Source organism: Poeciliopsis prolifica, unplaced genomic scaffold, assembly GCF_027474105.1.
Source record: "Poeciliopsis prolifica strain line A6 unplaced genomic scaffold, Auburn_PproV2 SCAFFOLD008, whole genome shotgun sequence".
Classification (NCBI taxonomy): domain Eukaryota; kingdom Metazoa; phylum Chordata; class Actinopteri; order Cyprinodontiformes; family Poeciliidae; genus Poeciliopsis; species Poeciliopsis prolifica.
In genome coordinates, this window is record NW_026562383.1 from 377,291 (window position 1) to 394,179 (window position 16,889).

General features: G+C 35.9%; 1 protein-coding gene across 1 annotated transcript; it reads left to right on the forward strand.

The window, feature by feature from the left end:
• The first annotated feature begins 1,415 nt into the window (after positions 1 to 1,415).
• cahz (carbonic anhydrase) lies at positions 1,416 to 11,384 on the forward strand. The gene is made up of 7 exons (XM_055033398.1): positions 1,416 to 1,545; positions 2,571 to 2,768; positions 3,966 to 4,084; positions 5,323 to 5,415; positions 5,529 to 5,591; positions 5,711 to 5,866; positions 9,087 to 11,384. Exons 1-7 carry the CDS (start codon positions 1,512 to 1,514, stop codon positions 9,204 to 9,206), a joined length of 783 nt encoding a protein of 260 aa, XP_054889373.1. The 5' UTR covers positions 1,416 to 1,511; the 3' UTR covers positions 9,207 to 11,384.
• Positions 11,385 to 16,889: the final 5,505 nt, after the last annotated feature.

Here is a 16,889-nt window from a genome sequence, read left to right on the forward strand (position 1 = left end):
AATGTTTGGCTGTTGAACTGGACTGTTCAAGTTAATTTTCTCTGAGCAGTTTTACAAATCTTTTACATTACATAACCAAGACACATTAAAGCAAACTTTTAGCTTGGCTTTTTTCTGTCTCTTCTCTTTCTTTTATCCCCCCCTGACGGATAAGTTATTTTTTGAGACATTGTTTTGCTTAATGAACTTCTGAGCGGAGCTTTGGACCTTTGGATGCTCTGCAAACTGCACAGCAGCTCATGATACTGGTGAAGTGTGCGGTACCTACCGCGGCCACCAGGGGGCACCAAGGAACTTTTTTTTTTATCAATAAAAAATACATTAGATGTAAAAGAAACTGAGTTTACATTAGAAATTATTATTTATAATTTTTATTCTTATTATTTCTAATTCTTATTAGAATTCTTATTCATTCTTATTATTTCTAATATATTTATATATACAAAAAAAATGAAAACATATTGGCCTCCAATAAAAAGCAACTATTATGTAGCCTATATTTTTAGTGGCATAAGATGGCATATAATAATTTCCAGTATCTTATATCAGTTGTTTGTCTGTTACATAATAGTTAAATAAATGGCTCCAAAAGCACCTGATTTTCTGTTTAGTCAATACAAATAATAATCACCTGATTAAATTGACATTTACATTTGTTGCTAAAATATTCAAGTTCATAATGTTTGATAAAGCTGTTGCCTTTCTCATACTTACAGTTAACTTGATGCATTAAATTCAGCAAGGAATTTTCTTTTAACTTGAACTAAACTTTATGGTTTTTCCTTCCTCCTCTGTCTTCCAGTTGATGCAACACCATGAGATCTCAATAAATGCTGTTTTTTTTTTCTGGTGTTTGATTTGAAATTGAAATAATTTCAAATGTAACTGAGTAACTATTCAAAACAAATTCAAATAAAAGTAAAAGTTCAAGTTTTGTAAACAACTTAAAAGACAATTTAGACGAATTGTAATTACATCAATAAATGTAAATGTAGCTAATGACTTAGGTGGCAGAACCAATACAAAGATATATTTTTCACATTTTGAAGTGGTTTAACTTTTGCATTTTCCATACAGGTAGACTATATGATAGTAAAATATTCATGATCTTGTTTTGGTTCACCCAGTGAGCCACTGATGATTTTTGTCATAAAACTCGCAAGAACGTGAAACTTCTTTAACTCCTGAGAAACACACACCAGCATGTTGACATCAAGTCTTCAGGATAACTGGGAGTACCTTCAAAAGTTGAAATCAGTGCTAAGGGCTTGAATCCTGACCTGTTCGGATCGGAACCAGCAGTTGTCTCTGCTTCCCAACACATCTCATGTCTCACAGCTTTGCACACTCAACAACCAAGGAGGGGAGAAATGACGTAACCATGCAAGCCAAGCCCCTCACAGCAAGCATGACCAGGTCCTTCATAAAGCGCCTCTGTGTTGGTCTCCCGTGCATCCTCTGCCTCGGACAGAACACTGCCTGATCCACCGGTGCAGCGTTCAGCAGTAGCCATGTCTCACGGATGGGGATACGGACCGAGCGACGGTAAGAACCCTGCAGCCTCCTGCACTGCCAGCGGGAAGTCCTTATTACATTGTGTCTGGGTTACATTAATATTTACAAAAGAGGTGATAAATAAATAAAATAAATAAAAATGAGAGTGTGTTTTATTACACTTTTAACAAATTATTTAAATTACATTTTACTTATTTCCGTCTAAACCCTTGCAGCTCAAAATTATTAAGTAGAATTTAATTGTAATTTAACATTAAGGTAAACAATATTGAATAACCAAATAAAATCCACCCAATGGGAACTTTTGGTTTTAATTGCCGTTCACAGCCGCCCCAGGAACTGCGCGACACAAACATTATTAAATCAGCAGTTTTTACTCAAAATTAAAAGGTCTAAAATCTATTCAACTGTTTTAATTGTCACTTTGTTGCCATTGAACGTGAACAATCATCCCACTTTTCTGCAGTAATGAATGCAGCAGGACAGCCTGAAGACTTTATGGCAACAACTGCGGTTAAAATAGATCATCAGCTTTATGATGCGCTTTATGATGCGCTGCTCTCACATTCCCAACTCTGAAGGTTCTGATGAGGAATAATGCTTGTTCGTTTCAGTCGGCAAAGTTTTCTGAATGCATTGACTTTTACAGTTAAAAAATATGTTAGAAATATCTGAAATATTTCAGATATCTGAAATATGTGAAATATCTTATTGTGCGGTCAGTAAACCTAATAAAAGTCATAAATTCTTACTAGATTTTACATTTTGTTCTGTTCATATTGATGCTGGCAATAAATTTTGACCTGTATTTGTAGTTCACTCATAACGTTCTATTTTTTCAAAACTTATTAGAGATGTTGCATAAGGAATAAATTAGTGATGCCTTGTTAAATGAACCATTCTGCAACTACTTACTGTAAGTATTCATTATGAATGATCACACTGCATTTGTTTCTGTGGGAGCAATGCTGCTTTTCTTCAACATGTACTGGAACATCAAAATGGTCAAGGTAAAGACTTTGAACTTGAATAGCTCCTCATTTTTATATTTACAGGACCTGACAAGTGGGCAGAACACTTTCCACTTGCTAATGGACCCAGGCAGTCTCCCATCAACATAGTTACCAAGGAGGCCCAATATGATCCGTCTCTGAAGCGCCTGAAGCTCCAGTATGACCCGTCCAGTGCCAGGGGCATTCTCAACAATGGACACTCCTTCCAGGTGGACTTTGTGGACGACACCGACAACTCCAGTAAGCTAAGCTAACCTCTAAGCTTGAGACTAAAGTTCTGACGGACCACAAACACACACTTCATTATTTTATTCTCATTCTGGAAATGGTTTTTAGTTTTGTTTCAAGTCCTGTATCACTCAGACGTATTCTTGGTATAACAAACATGACATCCTAAACTCCTAAAACCTAGTTTCTGACTTTTATTTTAAGTACTTGCAGGACATATTATTTTACCTTTGAATTTTATCTCTCCTGTTAGTTTCCTCCACCCATCCTGTATGTACCTACAGATAAGCATGTCTGATGATGTAAGTGCTCCGTTATCTTCCAACAGCAATGGTTCTTTATCTCAAGGTCGACATGCATGTTCAGCCCATCATCGTGACTCTTCAGTTTTACTCTGTGCTTCAGTAGTTGTCACAGATAACTACTGGATATCTGTCTTTTTTTTTTTTGAACATGCAGGCAACTTCAAATATCAAAAGATCAACATAAACAGATGAAAACAATTTGAGAACTATCTAAGAATTTACCCTTAATGTGTAGTCAACAATTTTATTCATTTCAGTTTATTTATAAAGGAGACACTGTTAGGCACAGTTGAGGCTGGCTCAGATAAAGCTTCTCAAAGTCTAAATGGGCTCCACAGTGGCGCAATTGGTAGTTCTGTTGCCTTGCAAGGTCCTGGGTTCAATTCCTGGCCCGGGATCTTTCTGCATGGAGTTGTTTTCCCTGTGCACCTGGTTCTCTCCAGGTATTCGGGCTTCCTCTCACAGTCTAAAAACATGACTATCAGGTTAATTGGTCTCTCTAAATTCTCCCAAGGTGTGTGTGTGTGTGCATGGTTGTTTGTCCTGTTTGTCTCTGTGTTGCCCTGCAACAGACTGGTGACCTGTCCAGGGTGACCCCACCTCTAGCCCAAAATGTCTCGCTGGAGATAGGCACCAGCACCCCTTCCAACCCAGCCAGGGACAAGGGTGTTAGAAAATGAATGGATCGAAGTCTAAATGTGTAATTTTTAGTTTTTCATGGTATATTGTTCAACTATTTCCTCTTGAAGCTGATCACCAGTAGCTTACAGAAGTCATAGCTAGCAGGAACATTTTAGTATGCTTTATTGAAAAAGCTTTGTCATTGGCTGATGAAATGCAAAAATTATTTATTTGTTGTTATTTTTTTGTCCGTTTTAATGAATCTATTGTTTGTATTTCTCAGCCCTTACTGGAGGCCCCATCTCTGGAACATACCGACTGAAGCAGTTTCATTTCCACTGGGGAAGCAGTGATGATAGAGGCTCTGAGCACACTATTAACAGCATCAGATTCCCTTGTGAGGTAATGAATTCAACAGTTTGCTGAGTTATGTTTGTATTCCAACACATCCATAGAAAACTAATAATGTGAATATTAGCAATAACCTTAAACTCCTCACATCAAATACAAGGCAACTTTGTCCCCTTAGTTTAAAGGCTCAGGTGTTGTTACACTGCTCAAAAAAATAAAGAAAACACTCAAATAACACATTCTAGATCTGAATGAATTAAATATATATATAAATAATTTCCACATGTTGTCTATTCCATTTGCACAACAGCAGGTGATATTGATTGTCAATCAGTGTTGCTTTCTAAGTGGACAATTTGATTTCACAGAAGTTTGATTTACTTGGAGTTAAATTGTGTTGTTTGAGTGTTCGCTTTATTTTTTGAGCAGTACTTTGAGCAGTATATATATATATATATATATATATATATATATATATATATATATATATATATATATATATACTTTATCAAAAAATAAAGTGAACACTCAAACAACACAATTTAACTCCAAGTAAATCAAACTTCTGTGAAATCAAATTGTCCACTTAGAAAGCAACACTGATTGACAATCAATATCACCTGCTGTTGTGCAAATGGAATAGACAACATGTGGAAATTATTTTCATATTTATTTAATTCATTCAGATCTAGAATGTGTTATTTGAGTGTTTTCTTTATTTTTTTGAGCAGTGTAACAACACCTGAGCCTTTAAACTAAGGGGACAAAGTTGCCTTGTATTTGATGTGAGGAGTTTAAGGTTATTGCTAATATTCACATTATTAGTTATATATATATATATATATGTATATATATATATATATATATATATATATATATATATATATATATATATATATATATATATAAAAAAATAAAATAATTTCCACATGTTGTCTATTCCATTTGCACAACAGCAGGTGATATTGATTGTCAATCAGTGTTGCTTTCTAAGTGGACAATTTGATTTCACAGAAGTTTGATTTACTTGGAGTTAAATTGTGTTGTTTGAGTGTTCACTTTATTTTTTGATAAAGTATATATATATATATATATATATATATATAATATATATATATATATATATATATATATGTATATATATATATATATATATATATATATATATATATATATATATCTGTGTGTGCGTGTGGAGTTGCACTGCATGTCAACCCAATATCCACAGTTTACTTGACTTTTAAAGGTTCCTTCTACTACAGATAACAGCATACATCTTTCCTCATTAGCTTCACCTTGTGCACTGGAATACCAAATATCCCAGCTTTGGAGAGGCTGCTGACAAGCCTGATGGACTGGCTGTGGTTGGAATCTTTCTCAAAGTAACTAATCAGTGATCTTTCCCAGCATCTCCAATAGAGATGTGTTGGAGAAAATGTCTACCAATAACTTTGTATTTGAAGAAAACTACATTAAAGGTGATGTTTTCATTCAGATTGGTGCAGCCAACCCCCGGCTTCAGAAAGTTCTGGATGCTTTGGACTCTATTAAGACAAAGGTAAAAAAAAAATAAAATCACCTGAGGTGGAAATGAACTTGTTTTGTTCAAATGTGCTCATATCGATAGCTTTGTTCTTCCAGCTTTATGCGTCTATCTCTTCTGTGTGAATCAAATAGGGAAAACAGACAACTTTCTCTAACTTTGATGCAAGAACTCTTCTTCCTGGTTCTCTGGATTATTGGACTTATGATGGATCTTTGACAACTCCACCCCTTTTGGAGAGCGTCACCTGGATTGTCCTCAGGGAGCCCATAAGTGTCAGCCCTGCTCAGGTGGGTAGCTTGGTCCACTTAAAACATTGGAAGGACAGAAAACTGTTTCTTTGATTTTCAATTTTAAATTATGCATATTGTAGACCTAAAACTGAAACACTGAAGCTCTCTTTTGAGAGAAAAAAAAGTTAACTTTCATGTGATGTTCATGTAACATTTATTAGACCTCTATATTATGTATGTCTGGGCTGACAGGTGGAGAAAAGCATGGTCAACATATAGTTAGTCTCTGTTATATTCTCAGCTTGATGTTGTTTCTGGCTAAGAACACAAGTCAGTGAAATCAACACTAGGTTTGCTGGGATTTATTTCAAACTACACTCTCGCGCAGTTGGTAGCACAGTTGCCTGGCACCAAGAAGGTCTCTCTACCTGGAGTTTGCATGTATCCCTCTGGCTTGAGTGGGTTCTCTCTGGGTACTCCGGCTTCCTGCCGGAAACATGAGTGACAGGTTAATTAGTTTGTCTAAATCCTGCTTAGGTGTGTTTGTGTGCGCGGGCATGCATCTGCGTGCCTGCATGAGTGTATGTGTGTGTGTGCATGGTTATCCTGTTTGTCTCTGTTTTGGCCTGCGATGGACTGGTGACCTCTACAGGGTGACCCCGCCTAAACTAGGACTGAAACAATTAACTGGATCAATTGATAACCAGTGATGTCAGTAATGGACCACTTTTTTCAGTAACAAGTAATCTAACATGTTGCTATTTCAAATCCAGTAGTCAGACTACAGTTACTTATTGAAATCACTGTGCGGTACTATTTTCTTTTGGAATTGAATTTTATTTCATCTTGGGGACTAACCACCATTTCTTAGCAACAGTATCAGCAGCAACAGAAACATAAACAATGGAGGGAAGAGGGAAATGCACATTTTGTTGCTGGAAAAACAGGAACTATTTTGAGTTTCGCTTGCCAAGTCTGATTATTGTAAGCGGCTTTGGGCTTGTTTTTTTTTCTAAAGTTGCTTGCAGATTTTATGAGTCACAGGTTGCAGTTTTTGGGCTTGGAAATAAGCAGACATAAACCCCAGAATTTGTCTGACATCCATTTAGTTTTAGTCAGACTGTCCCTGTCCATAATTTCCTGGATGATCCATCCCGCTGTGTCTTTGTAAATGTCAAGGTAATATATCACCTGAATGACATTGAGCTTGGCGCTGCGCTCCACAAAACTGCAAACATTGAGACTAATATGAGCAGCGCAATGAACGTGAAAACAGCCATGAATGAACGAGTCCGTAAAGTTATGCAACTAAACGTAATTATAATTATTAATATTAAGATAGGTGTCACAAATCTGTTTAGCAGGATATCTGAGTTGTGAAGCGGCAGGAAGAGCTCTGTGAGCTGTGCTTTGACACCAAACACAGGGCCGTAACGCAGAACATGGACAAATTACTAACGTTTTTTTTGACTGTTGTAACCATTAAACATTAAACAATCTCCCTCTCAGTTCATCCTTATAAGCGGAGACACATTGTTGATGTTACCATTATAAAATAACTTGCAATTAAGTATTGGCAAAGATCAATGTCATTTTCACAGGTCTGCTGAAAGTAACTAAAAACGATACTTTTAATGTAACTTAGTTACTTTCCAAATCAAGCAATCAGTTATCTAAGTTACTTTTTCAAGGAGTAATCAATAATCCGATTAAAGTAACTTTTTCAAAGTAGCTACACCATCACTGTCAATATCTGAATAATCAATCATTAACTGTAGTATACAGACTAGAAAAAGGCCATTGTTTTTTTTAGCATCCTTTGCTACTTGTCACCAAAAGGTGTGCCATCATGCTTTGAAAGTGTCACATGGATTGTCCCTATAATAATAATGCTGTTATTGCAAATTATGCCTGCATGTGTTTTTGCTGTGACATTTAAGGGTTTATACAATAAACACAATTATTTGTTTATTTGCCTCTTAGTGTATATTTCTAATGTTGTTTAAAAAAGGCTTAAGTAGCAAAAAAAGATATTGACACCCCATCGACAGTGGTAGGAGTTCATAACTTTATTAATGGGTTGCCGGTTTGATCCCCACTCAGTCATTGTGTATTGGGTCAAGACACTTCACCCACTTTGCCTGCTGGTGGAGGTCAGGACCGGTGGCCCCAGTGCACAGCAGCTCCGGTTTGTCAGACTGCCCAGGGCAGCAGTGGCTGCTATCCAGTCGCTGATCACCATCAGGGTGTGGCGAATCAGTGTAGTGTGAAGCACTTTGGGGTCCTGTGTACTTGATAAAGCAATTTTTACCATCACAAAATACTCAGCCAGTTAAAATAAGGTTTTATTAAAATGATATGTTTTGGCTTCATCAGCCTAATACATGCAAGGACTTGCTTCTATCAAAATTGATGAGTAATGGAGTGTGAGGTTTTCCCACAAACCAGCCAGAGAGTATTGAGTAAAGTTCAAAATAAATTTTAATTTATTACAAAAAAATCCACAAATAATTTCAAAATGATAAATCGGGCCCAAAACTGAGGTCAACATAACAAACTACAACTCAGGTAGCAACACAAAGAACTCAAACAAAAAACTGACCTAACTAACAAGACATGAAGAGAACTTAAATTGTGGGTGATCAAACCATTACTAAACACAAAAGGGATAATTAAACACACACAAAAAACACAAACAAATACAAAGAAACATTACTAAATCTTTAAATTAAATAAAGATTAGAACTGAACTAACTTTCAAAAGAAAAAACATTAAAGAAATAATGAAACTAAACTAAAAAAACAAATTTCCCCCTCCCCTGGTGAGCAGATGGAATGGCCCACTGGGAAGTTGACCACCAGTGGGCATCAGCTGGAAATCATCTGTAGCTCCAGGGGAAACTGGTAAACTCAAACAAAAGAAATTTAGTGCATTTAACAAAAATTATAAAGAACTGACAAATAAAGTTAACTAAATGGGTGCACTACACATAGTTAACTAAATTGGTCAAATTAATGAAGACAAATTTAAAAATAAAAATCTAAACTATTCAAACAAATATATAAAGTAATATTAAAGAAGAACAGAAAATAATTACTTTTATTCTGTGACAGCAGGGACAGCTGTCACATGGAGATTATTATGAAAAGTAGGTGAATCATGGTGGGAGGGTGAAAATAGTTATTGTTGGGAATAACTATGATGTTTTGACATAAAGCAACATATATTGTGTCGAAGGAACTTCATAACTGTTTTTGTGCTCCTGTATTCTATTAGATGGCAAAGTTTCGAAGCCTCCTGTTCACTGGAGAAGGAGAGGCAGCGTGCTGCATGGTGGACAACTTCCGTCCTCCACAGCTCCTCAAGGGCCGTCAAGTCCGTGCTTCCTTTAAGTAAATCTTAGTTATACAGGGGGTATGCAAATTATTGAACACGTCATAATTTTTCATAGTAAGCACATTTTTGCTATTGACATGGAACACCTGGTGTTACTGATGCTAGGTGTTGGTAACAATGGAATGAAGAGAACTTAAATTCATACATAGAAAAAATTAAACAAATCAGTTCAGAAATTAAATTATGAGTGATAATAAAAAATGAATTGTGCTATTCTAGCAGTTTTATGTTCTGTCTCTGCAGCTGGTTGAGAGCTTCCTTGTCTCTGTGTTTGGGATCATTGTCCTGCTGAGATGTCCAGCCTTTTTTCGTCTGTCAGAAGGCTTTTCTCTATGATGTCTGTACTTTTTACCATTCATCTTTCCATCAATTACATGATTTCTGCCAGTACCATATGCAGAATTAGATATTGATGTTCCCAACTCCAAACTTCACTGTCTGCCTGGCGTTTGTGGGGCAGTTCATTTTGTCCTTCTAATATGTGTTTGTTATGGCATCCAAAGAGTTCGATATTGCTCTTATCTGACTAATCTGTGTTCTCCCAGTGCTTTTCAGACTTGTCCAAATGTTGTTTAGCAAACATTAAACAAGCTTAAACTTGCTTTGACTCCAGACATGGAGTTTTGCATGGGGAGCGTACATACAGACCACAGCTTATTGTTTTCTGAAACAATTCTACTTGCCAACTCCATATCTTCCTGAAGGGCCCAGCGTAGCTCAATCACAGTTGAACTGTCAATGTACAGCCATGTTGTTTTCAAATTTTCATTTGTGCAAAGACCTTTTACGGTCCACAAAACACACTGAAGTGAGCTTCCCTCCCACTGCAGAATACATCTTGATGTGTTTTTTGCCATGTATATAATTTACAATCATACCAATTATGGCAGAGAAAAAACTATTATGAGTTGAGAAGTTCAGAGGAGAGGGGAATAATATTTGACAGTCTGAAAATTATTTTTTTCCCATGTCATTAAAAAAAACAAAAAGACAAACGCTAGGCATTGATGAGTCATTCTCCTGCTTAGACTGAGAAAACAGCCAGAGTAATACCTCAGTATATACTTCAACAATTTCAGTCAATTTCTCTCTGACTGAAAGACCAGTGCTCTGACTATCTGTGCTACCCGACTATCTGTCCTACCTTGCACAGATATTAGTCAGATCAACAGCCCATGTAAATTGTGTGACAGTTTCCTGAATAAACACACCATGAAATTCAGATCAATCACACAATCTTTCAGAGAAGGGGCAAGAAGTTCACCAGTGGGGCCAACAGCATAAGGAAGAGAACAAAATAAAGCAATTTTCGTCATGAAACTGCAACAACTAGAACTGTTTTCAGCAATTTGGCTTCTATAGGCCATTAGTTTGGACTGAACCAGCTGATATTCATTTGCAGGATGTCTTTCTGATCACTGATGGTTTTGAACTGGTGTCTTGGCTTTCCATGTCTTTTTCCACTTCCCTTTCTGTGTGTTCAATACTTTTCCCTCATTACTGCACATAACTTAATTTTTGAACTTGTTTGTTTTGGTTTCTTCTATATATGGATTACTTCAAATGTTACAAACACCTGGTTAAAAAGTCATATTTACTCTGACAAATTGTGATGTGTTTAATACAGCTGTATTCCAAAGTGTCTTTATCCAATAGCTTTCCCTTTCATGTTCATTCTTAGAACTATTAATACACAGAAACAGCTTTTTAATTTCCTGCTTGTCTCCAGCTACTTGAAAATTAAACCTTCTGCTTTATTTTATCTCTAGAATGTTTTGCCTTTGTTTTCATCTGAGGACGAATAAATGCCAACATTTTTGTTAAATCTTATTTGTAATCTCTGAAACATTCGAATAGCAAACTAATGCATGAATAAACATATCCATTAAATTTATGAGTGTGGTTGTTATTTTAAAAATATAATCTTTGAAATTTTGGCTATCTTTATACTAAGATTTATTGAGGTCTAAAAAATGACAAAATGAATTACTGAATATTTTGTTAATCTTTAACTTATAATTATATTATGCCTGTTTGTGAAGTATGTGGAGTTATTTCAGATTTATTTGCTAATAAAAGCCTGTGTGTTTTATGAAATATTTTCCAAGCTCGAGTCTTTTCTTGGATTGTATTCTGTTCATTAAATTGCTAAATAAAAGCAATTTTATTGAAAACTTCCTTTGTGAGTTAGTGAGACTTTATTCCTACAGAAACAAAAACTTTCAAATATATGAGTAGTTATGTTATAATTAACTATTTAATTGACTCTACGCCATTTGTATATTATGAGTTACATTTTTTATTTCAACCAATATAATTGTTGGTAATAACAATTATATTACCAAATGCAAAAATGTGTAATCGAATATCCACCAGTAACTATGTGAAGATGGTCTTCTATGTATTATTTATTGGACCAAAACAGCAGTATCACTGCATAAATATTAGCACAAACACAATCTGGACAAAAATTATCTCCAGACCATAAACCCAAGAGGAAAGATGGAAAACAAATTAACAAAACAAAGATTACAAAAGCACACCGAATGAGCCCTTAACGAACCTTAAGTAATAGTGCTGCTTAGTACAGTTTACATCCAAGAAAGTTCAGACCTTTCTTCATGCTGATCACTGCTGAGCTGGATGTGTTACATCATCAGCTGAAGACTTAAAGAACATGTCAGGAAAAGCTTCCAGTTTTTCTTTAATCCATAACACATGTTTTATTTTTTATGTCCACAATATAGATGGATCATTGTATAGAGAATAGAATAAAATAGAAATGCATCTGTATCCACAGTAAAGTGACACGGAAATGGAATTCTCCAGATTCACACAAATGCAAAAATACAAAATCAAGAAAGAGAAGGAGGGCTGCTGTGGTGGCACCGGGGTTAAGCACAAGCCACATATGGAGCCTGTCACAGACTCGATTCCTGGCCTGGTGACCTTTAACACATGTCTTCCCCCTTCTCTCTTTACCCATTTTCCTGCCAATTCACCATCAAATAAAAGCCACTGGAGCCAATAACACTTTTAAAAAGAAAGAGACTGTACAGGAAAGGCAACATAAGAAAAAACAGCATAGCAAAACCAAAAACATTGCACAGGCTTTTTTTTGTTGTTATTTTAGGACTGTGCAATGTAACAATCAAGTGCAACTCAGAACTTGACCAATATACCTGTTTCTAAGGTTCACCAAATAAATCAAATGAAAACAGGAAAAGGTTGAACTAAAAAGCTGTGAATCAGTAGATTTAATGCCCTTGGCTAAGGTGACCACCATGCTTCATGTCAGTTGTGCTGACCCCACCCACTGATGGGTGGGTACGGTTTGTTATCATTCTGCAGTCTCAGAACCTGCATGCAGCTGTTATCAGACACTATTTCACTCTTTAACACATTCACAGACATCCAGATCATTTGGAACACATTACTAGTAAAAATACAACTGTCTTCAACATTTCTTTTCTCCACCTTATTCTATTTTTAATGTCGGTCATTTCATATTTTGGACTTGTTACAGAAAACTTATGTATATTAACAATGTTTTTAATTACAGATAATCCAAAAGCTAATTGGTTAGTTTGTTTGTGTGATTACAATGAATTAGATCAGTCTCATCAGTTAACAGGCCCGATCCCCAAACTAATATACTTAGATGATCCTCCCAAAAAATCTGCAAATCAGCCAGAAAAAAATGATCATGAACAAACAAGAGCAGATATACATAATGTCCTATCATTACAAATCCTAAAGAGGTGCCAATGTTTTCAGATTTTAACTTTCTGCTCAATAAAGAGATGATTTTATTTATGCATATTTATAGGGACAGCACATGGTGGTCTCTCAGAGAGCTCCCATCAATTTATCTTTCCATGGTTACAAACAACAATTTTCAATAAATTTTTTTAGGGTGAGTTTTATCTGTCATGCCAGTGTCATGAATCATAAACTCTGATACTTTTTTCTGTCTTACTTTTAGAGTGTTAGATGATCCTCGTCCACTCTATTTATTGACCTATGTATCAAACAGCAGCAAAAGGTTCTGAGTGAAGCATGTAGGTGACAAGGCTTTAGCAGAGACTGTCTTCAATTTTTGGAACAGACAAACCAACATTTAGGAATTCTTTAAGAGGATTCAGATGTTAACAGTTTAAACAAAGATAAGACATCTCTTTATCAGCAAACACAAAAGAACATAATATTGTAGATCACACACACACACACGCACGCACACCTACACACACACATGCACGCACAGAATCTTTTGTGTTCAGCCCAAACCAAGCCTCATCTTCACATGATTTTAGATAACTCTATATCATGGCTACTCTTGTAACATTTAAGGTCCCCCCAAAAAAAATAGTTTTTAGGAGGAGGTTTTTGACTCACTCAAAATAAAAGGCACTCGTGGAGAGTTTTCTGGTTTCAAAAGGTGTGTTTTCTTTACTCATAAAAATAACATCTTCATGCAAAAAATGTAAACATAAATGTTAATTTGTGGTAAAAAATTTTTTTACCACTCCTCACTCCTTCACCAAACAGTCAGATCAACCACAGAAGCTGCTTCTGCTTGTTAATCACAGCAGGAGGAGGCTGACTGACAGGGAGGAGGGGCTAAGCAAAACAAACAAGCAAGCAAACAAACAAACAAACAAATAAACAACAATAGATCTACAATTCACATATTCTTTAAACTGTAACATAAATAATTTAAGAAAACATAAATTAATCTGATTCTTAATAGGCTCCAAAATTCTATGAACTGGACTCAATAATACCCCATCAGGACAGCATCTTGGTCACAAACAGGCGTCATAATGACGCCACAGAAATGGAGAATATGCAAACTGGAAATCTTTGAATAAGATTAATAAGCTCATACTGCTGCCTATTTCAAACCTTGCTTTCTTTTGCTTACACATTTTTAAAATGCACACTGTTTGATTGTTGTGCAGAACCATTGAAATTCCTTTTAGAGAGGAAAATTCATTTTTAATATAGGTCAACTTTGAAGCTGCAAAATAACTATTTAGAGGGTGCCATTCAAAACTGATATTTTTTTTAGATTTGTGTCAGCTGCTTGTGGAAAAACTAAGGTTAAAATATTCTGTCAGTGGTTCATGTTATGTAACCGAAACAGTTTTGAAAATGTAGTTTTTCTGCAATTCAGGAATTATACATTTAAGTTTTTATATCGAAATCTGAAAAATAAAAAACTGTAGTTCAAGGAAAATTTAGTTTAGCTCAGTTATTTTCTTTTCAGTTACAGATTTTAGATCTTCATATTCAAATCTGCTTTGGTTAAGTTCAAATCTTAGTTATTTTCATTTTTACTTTTAGATCAGGTTGCTGGTTTGAACCCACAACCCATTATTGTGTCCTTGGGCAGGACACGTCACTGTGTGCTGGTGGTGGTCAGAGGTCCCAGTGGCTCCAATTGAATCATAGCCTTTCTTCAGTAAGTGTGCCCCAAGGTATCTGTGACTACAAAGTCACTTACCACTATTAGTGTGTGAATGTGTGTGTGAATGACTGAATGTAGCATAGAATCCTCCAGACTACATACAGGGCTATTCAAGTTCAGGCCATTTACCATATTACTGTCCTATGAGCAGCCCAAACACTTAGCACGACGCACAAACATGCATCAGAATGCTCCATCCCCACCTACAGTTGCTGCTCATCATCTGTCACCAGCAGAATGTGCTGAGGAAGAACATTTCAATTTGTAAAGATTGCCATTATCCACAGAGACGTCTCACAGACAGAGACATCAGCACAAGACCAGAACCATGCTGAAGAATGGCACAAGATGAGTCAATCAAGGAGAACCTCATCAAGAACGAGGGAGGTGTGCCATGTGAGAGGTCATAACAGTGCTGAATATCTTCCAAAGTGAATAATCAATAGTATTAAAAGAAGAGCTGAAACACATTCTGGAATTTCAGGTAGCAAAAGAATATGCCCAGAATTAAAATGCAAACTACAGCATTTCTGAAGAAATTCAAAAGATGGCTGAACCTCATGTTCTGATGATACCAGTGTTCTGACTGGTAGACACACACACACCAACATAATATTGGTGTGTGTGTGTCTTACTCAGCAGACTTGTTATCTGCTGAGTAAGACACAGCAGATAAACAAATGACGTTTTGTTTCATATGTTTTATTTCGTCAAAGATTACGGTAAGCTTAATCTAATGTATTTTATAACTGGCTTTTCTTAAGCTGCTCCATTACTTCATGTATACATTTACATGACATGTGACTTGTAAACACATTCATAAATGTCGCCTATTTTATATTTATGGTAACTTGAAACATTGACAGAACTCATAGCATTCATCACTAAATCGAGCCACACCTTTTAATATAAATATTGTTGGTGTATATGCAGTGACTTCTGATATTTTTCCTGCATTTAGTACTTTGGTGATTTTGGGCAAAGTTTTTCTCTTATTATGTTGCCATCATAATCACATGGCAACAGAATTGTTCCACTTCATCACACATAATTTCATTTATTAATTACTTTATTTTGATTTATTTGAATCTGCAGGTTAGTAGGTTGCGACAGACCTGTCCAGGGTGAACCCCGCCTCTCGCCCGGAACGCAGCTGGAGATAGGCACCAGCACCTCCTGACCCCGTTAGGGAGAAGGGTGCTCAGAAAATGGATGGATGGATGGATAGAGGTTAGTAGGTTTGTTACCAACATCTTATTTAAATTTAATCTCAATAGAAATGTTAGAAATATATTTACTGAGGGAAAACATTGACATTTTCAAAACAGATCTGAATTTCATATGATTTCATGGTCAAATTTACAGGATCACATAATATTAAAACCTGAGACAAAACTTCTACATTTTCAAGGATTAACTTGTGACATTGCTGTTCTGACAGCTGTCATTACATCAAAACAAATTTTATTTGTATAGCACATTTTGTAATTGTCTTTATGTGGCTCTAAAGATTCAGGTCAGAGTCCATCACTGATATAATAACTAGAAACTAGTTATTACAACTAGTTGCATTGACTCCAGATAGCTTCTCTTTAGGTTGAAATACAATAACTTTGGTTTTGTTTCTGTTCAGCTGGAGAAAGCTTTGGCATACCCACACATGTGTCTGTTCTAAACATCTGTTCAGTGATTGGATGGGTTCTGAGTCACCTGGTGTATCATCCACACACTCATGGTAGCTAAACTTGTTTCCTGTTAAAACTTGTGCCAGTGGAAACAAATAGATATTGAATAAGAGGGGACCTAGCATTGAACATTGGGGTACACCACATGACTTCTGTCAGCTTCGATGAGAAGTTTCCTATTCAAATGAAGAAATCCCTGTTCTTAAAGATTTGAACTCGTTGTGATGGACCGGAGTCCTACCCTTCTCTCCTAAACGTCAGGCATCAGACATACTTATTGAAAATAGTGAAATTATTCATTTAAAGCATGTGTATAGAATCAGACAGTCTCTTCAGTTATTTACTGTTAAGGGTTCTTTATAAAGATTTAGAGGTGCAAAGATAAACTTTTTCTTTTTTTCTTTCTTTCTTTTTTTTTTTTTTGTGGCCATGGGGCAAAACGCGTAATTCTGACAAATATCTACTCATCAGAAAAGCTTTTGCCTTATAGTGCGGCTAAAGTCTCCATCTAGTGTTAGAATAGTAGAA

Coding starts and splice junctions, on each gene's coding strand:
- cahz (XM_055033398.1), top strand. CDS start 1,512: ATGTCTCACGGATGGGGATACGGACCGAGCGACG. Junction 5,592..5,710: donor TGGACTCTATTAAGACAAAG/GTAAAAAAAAAA, acceptor TGAATCAAATAG/GGAAAACAGACAACTTTCTC. Junction 5,867..9,086: donor TAAGTGTCAGCCCTGCTCAG/GTGGGTAGCTTG, acceptor GTATTCTATTAG/ATGGCAAAGTTTCGAAGCCT.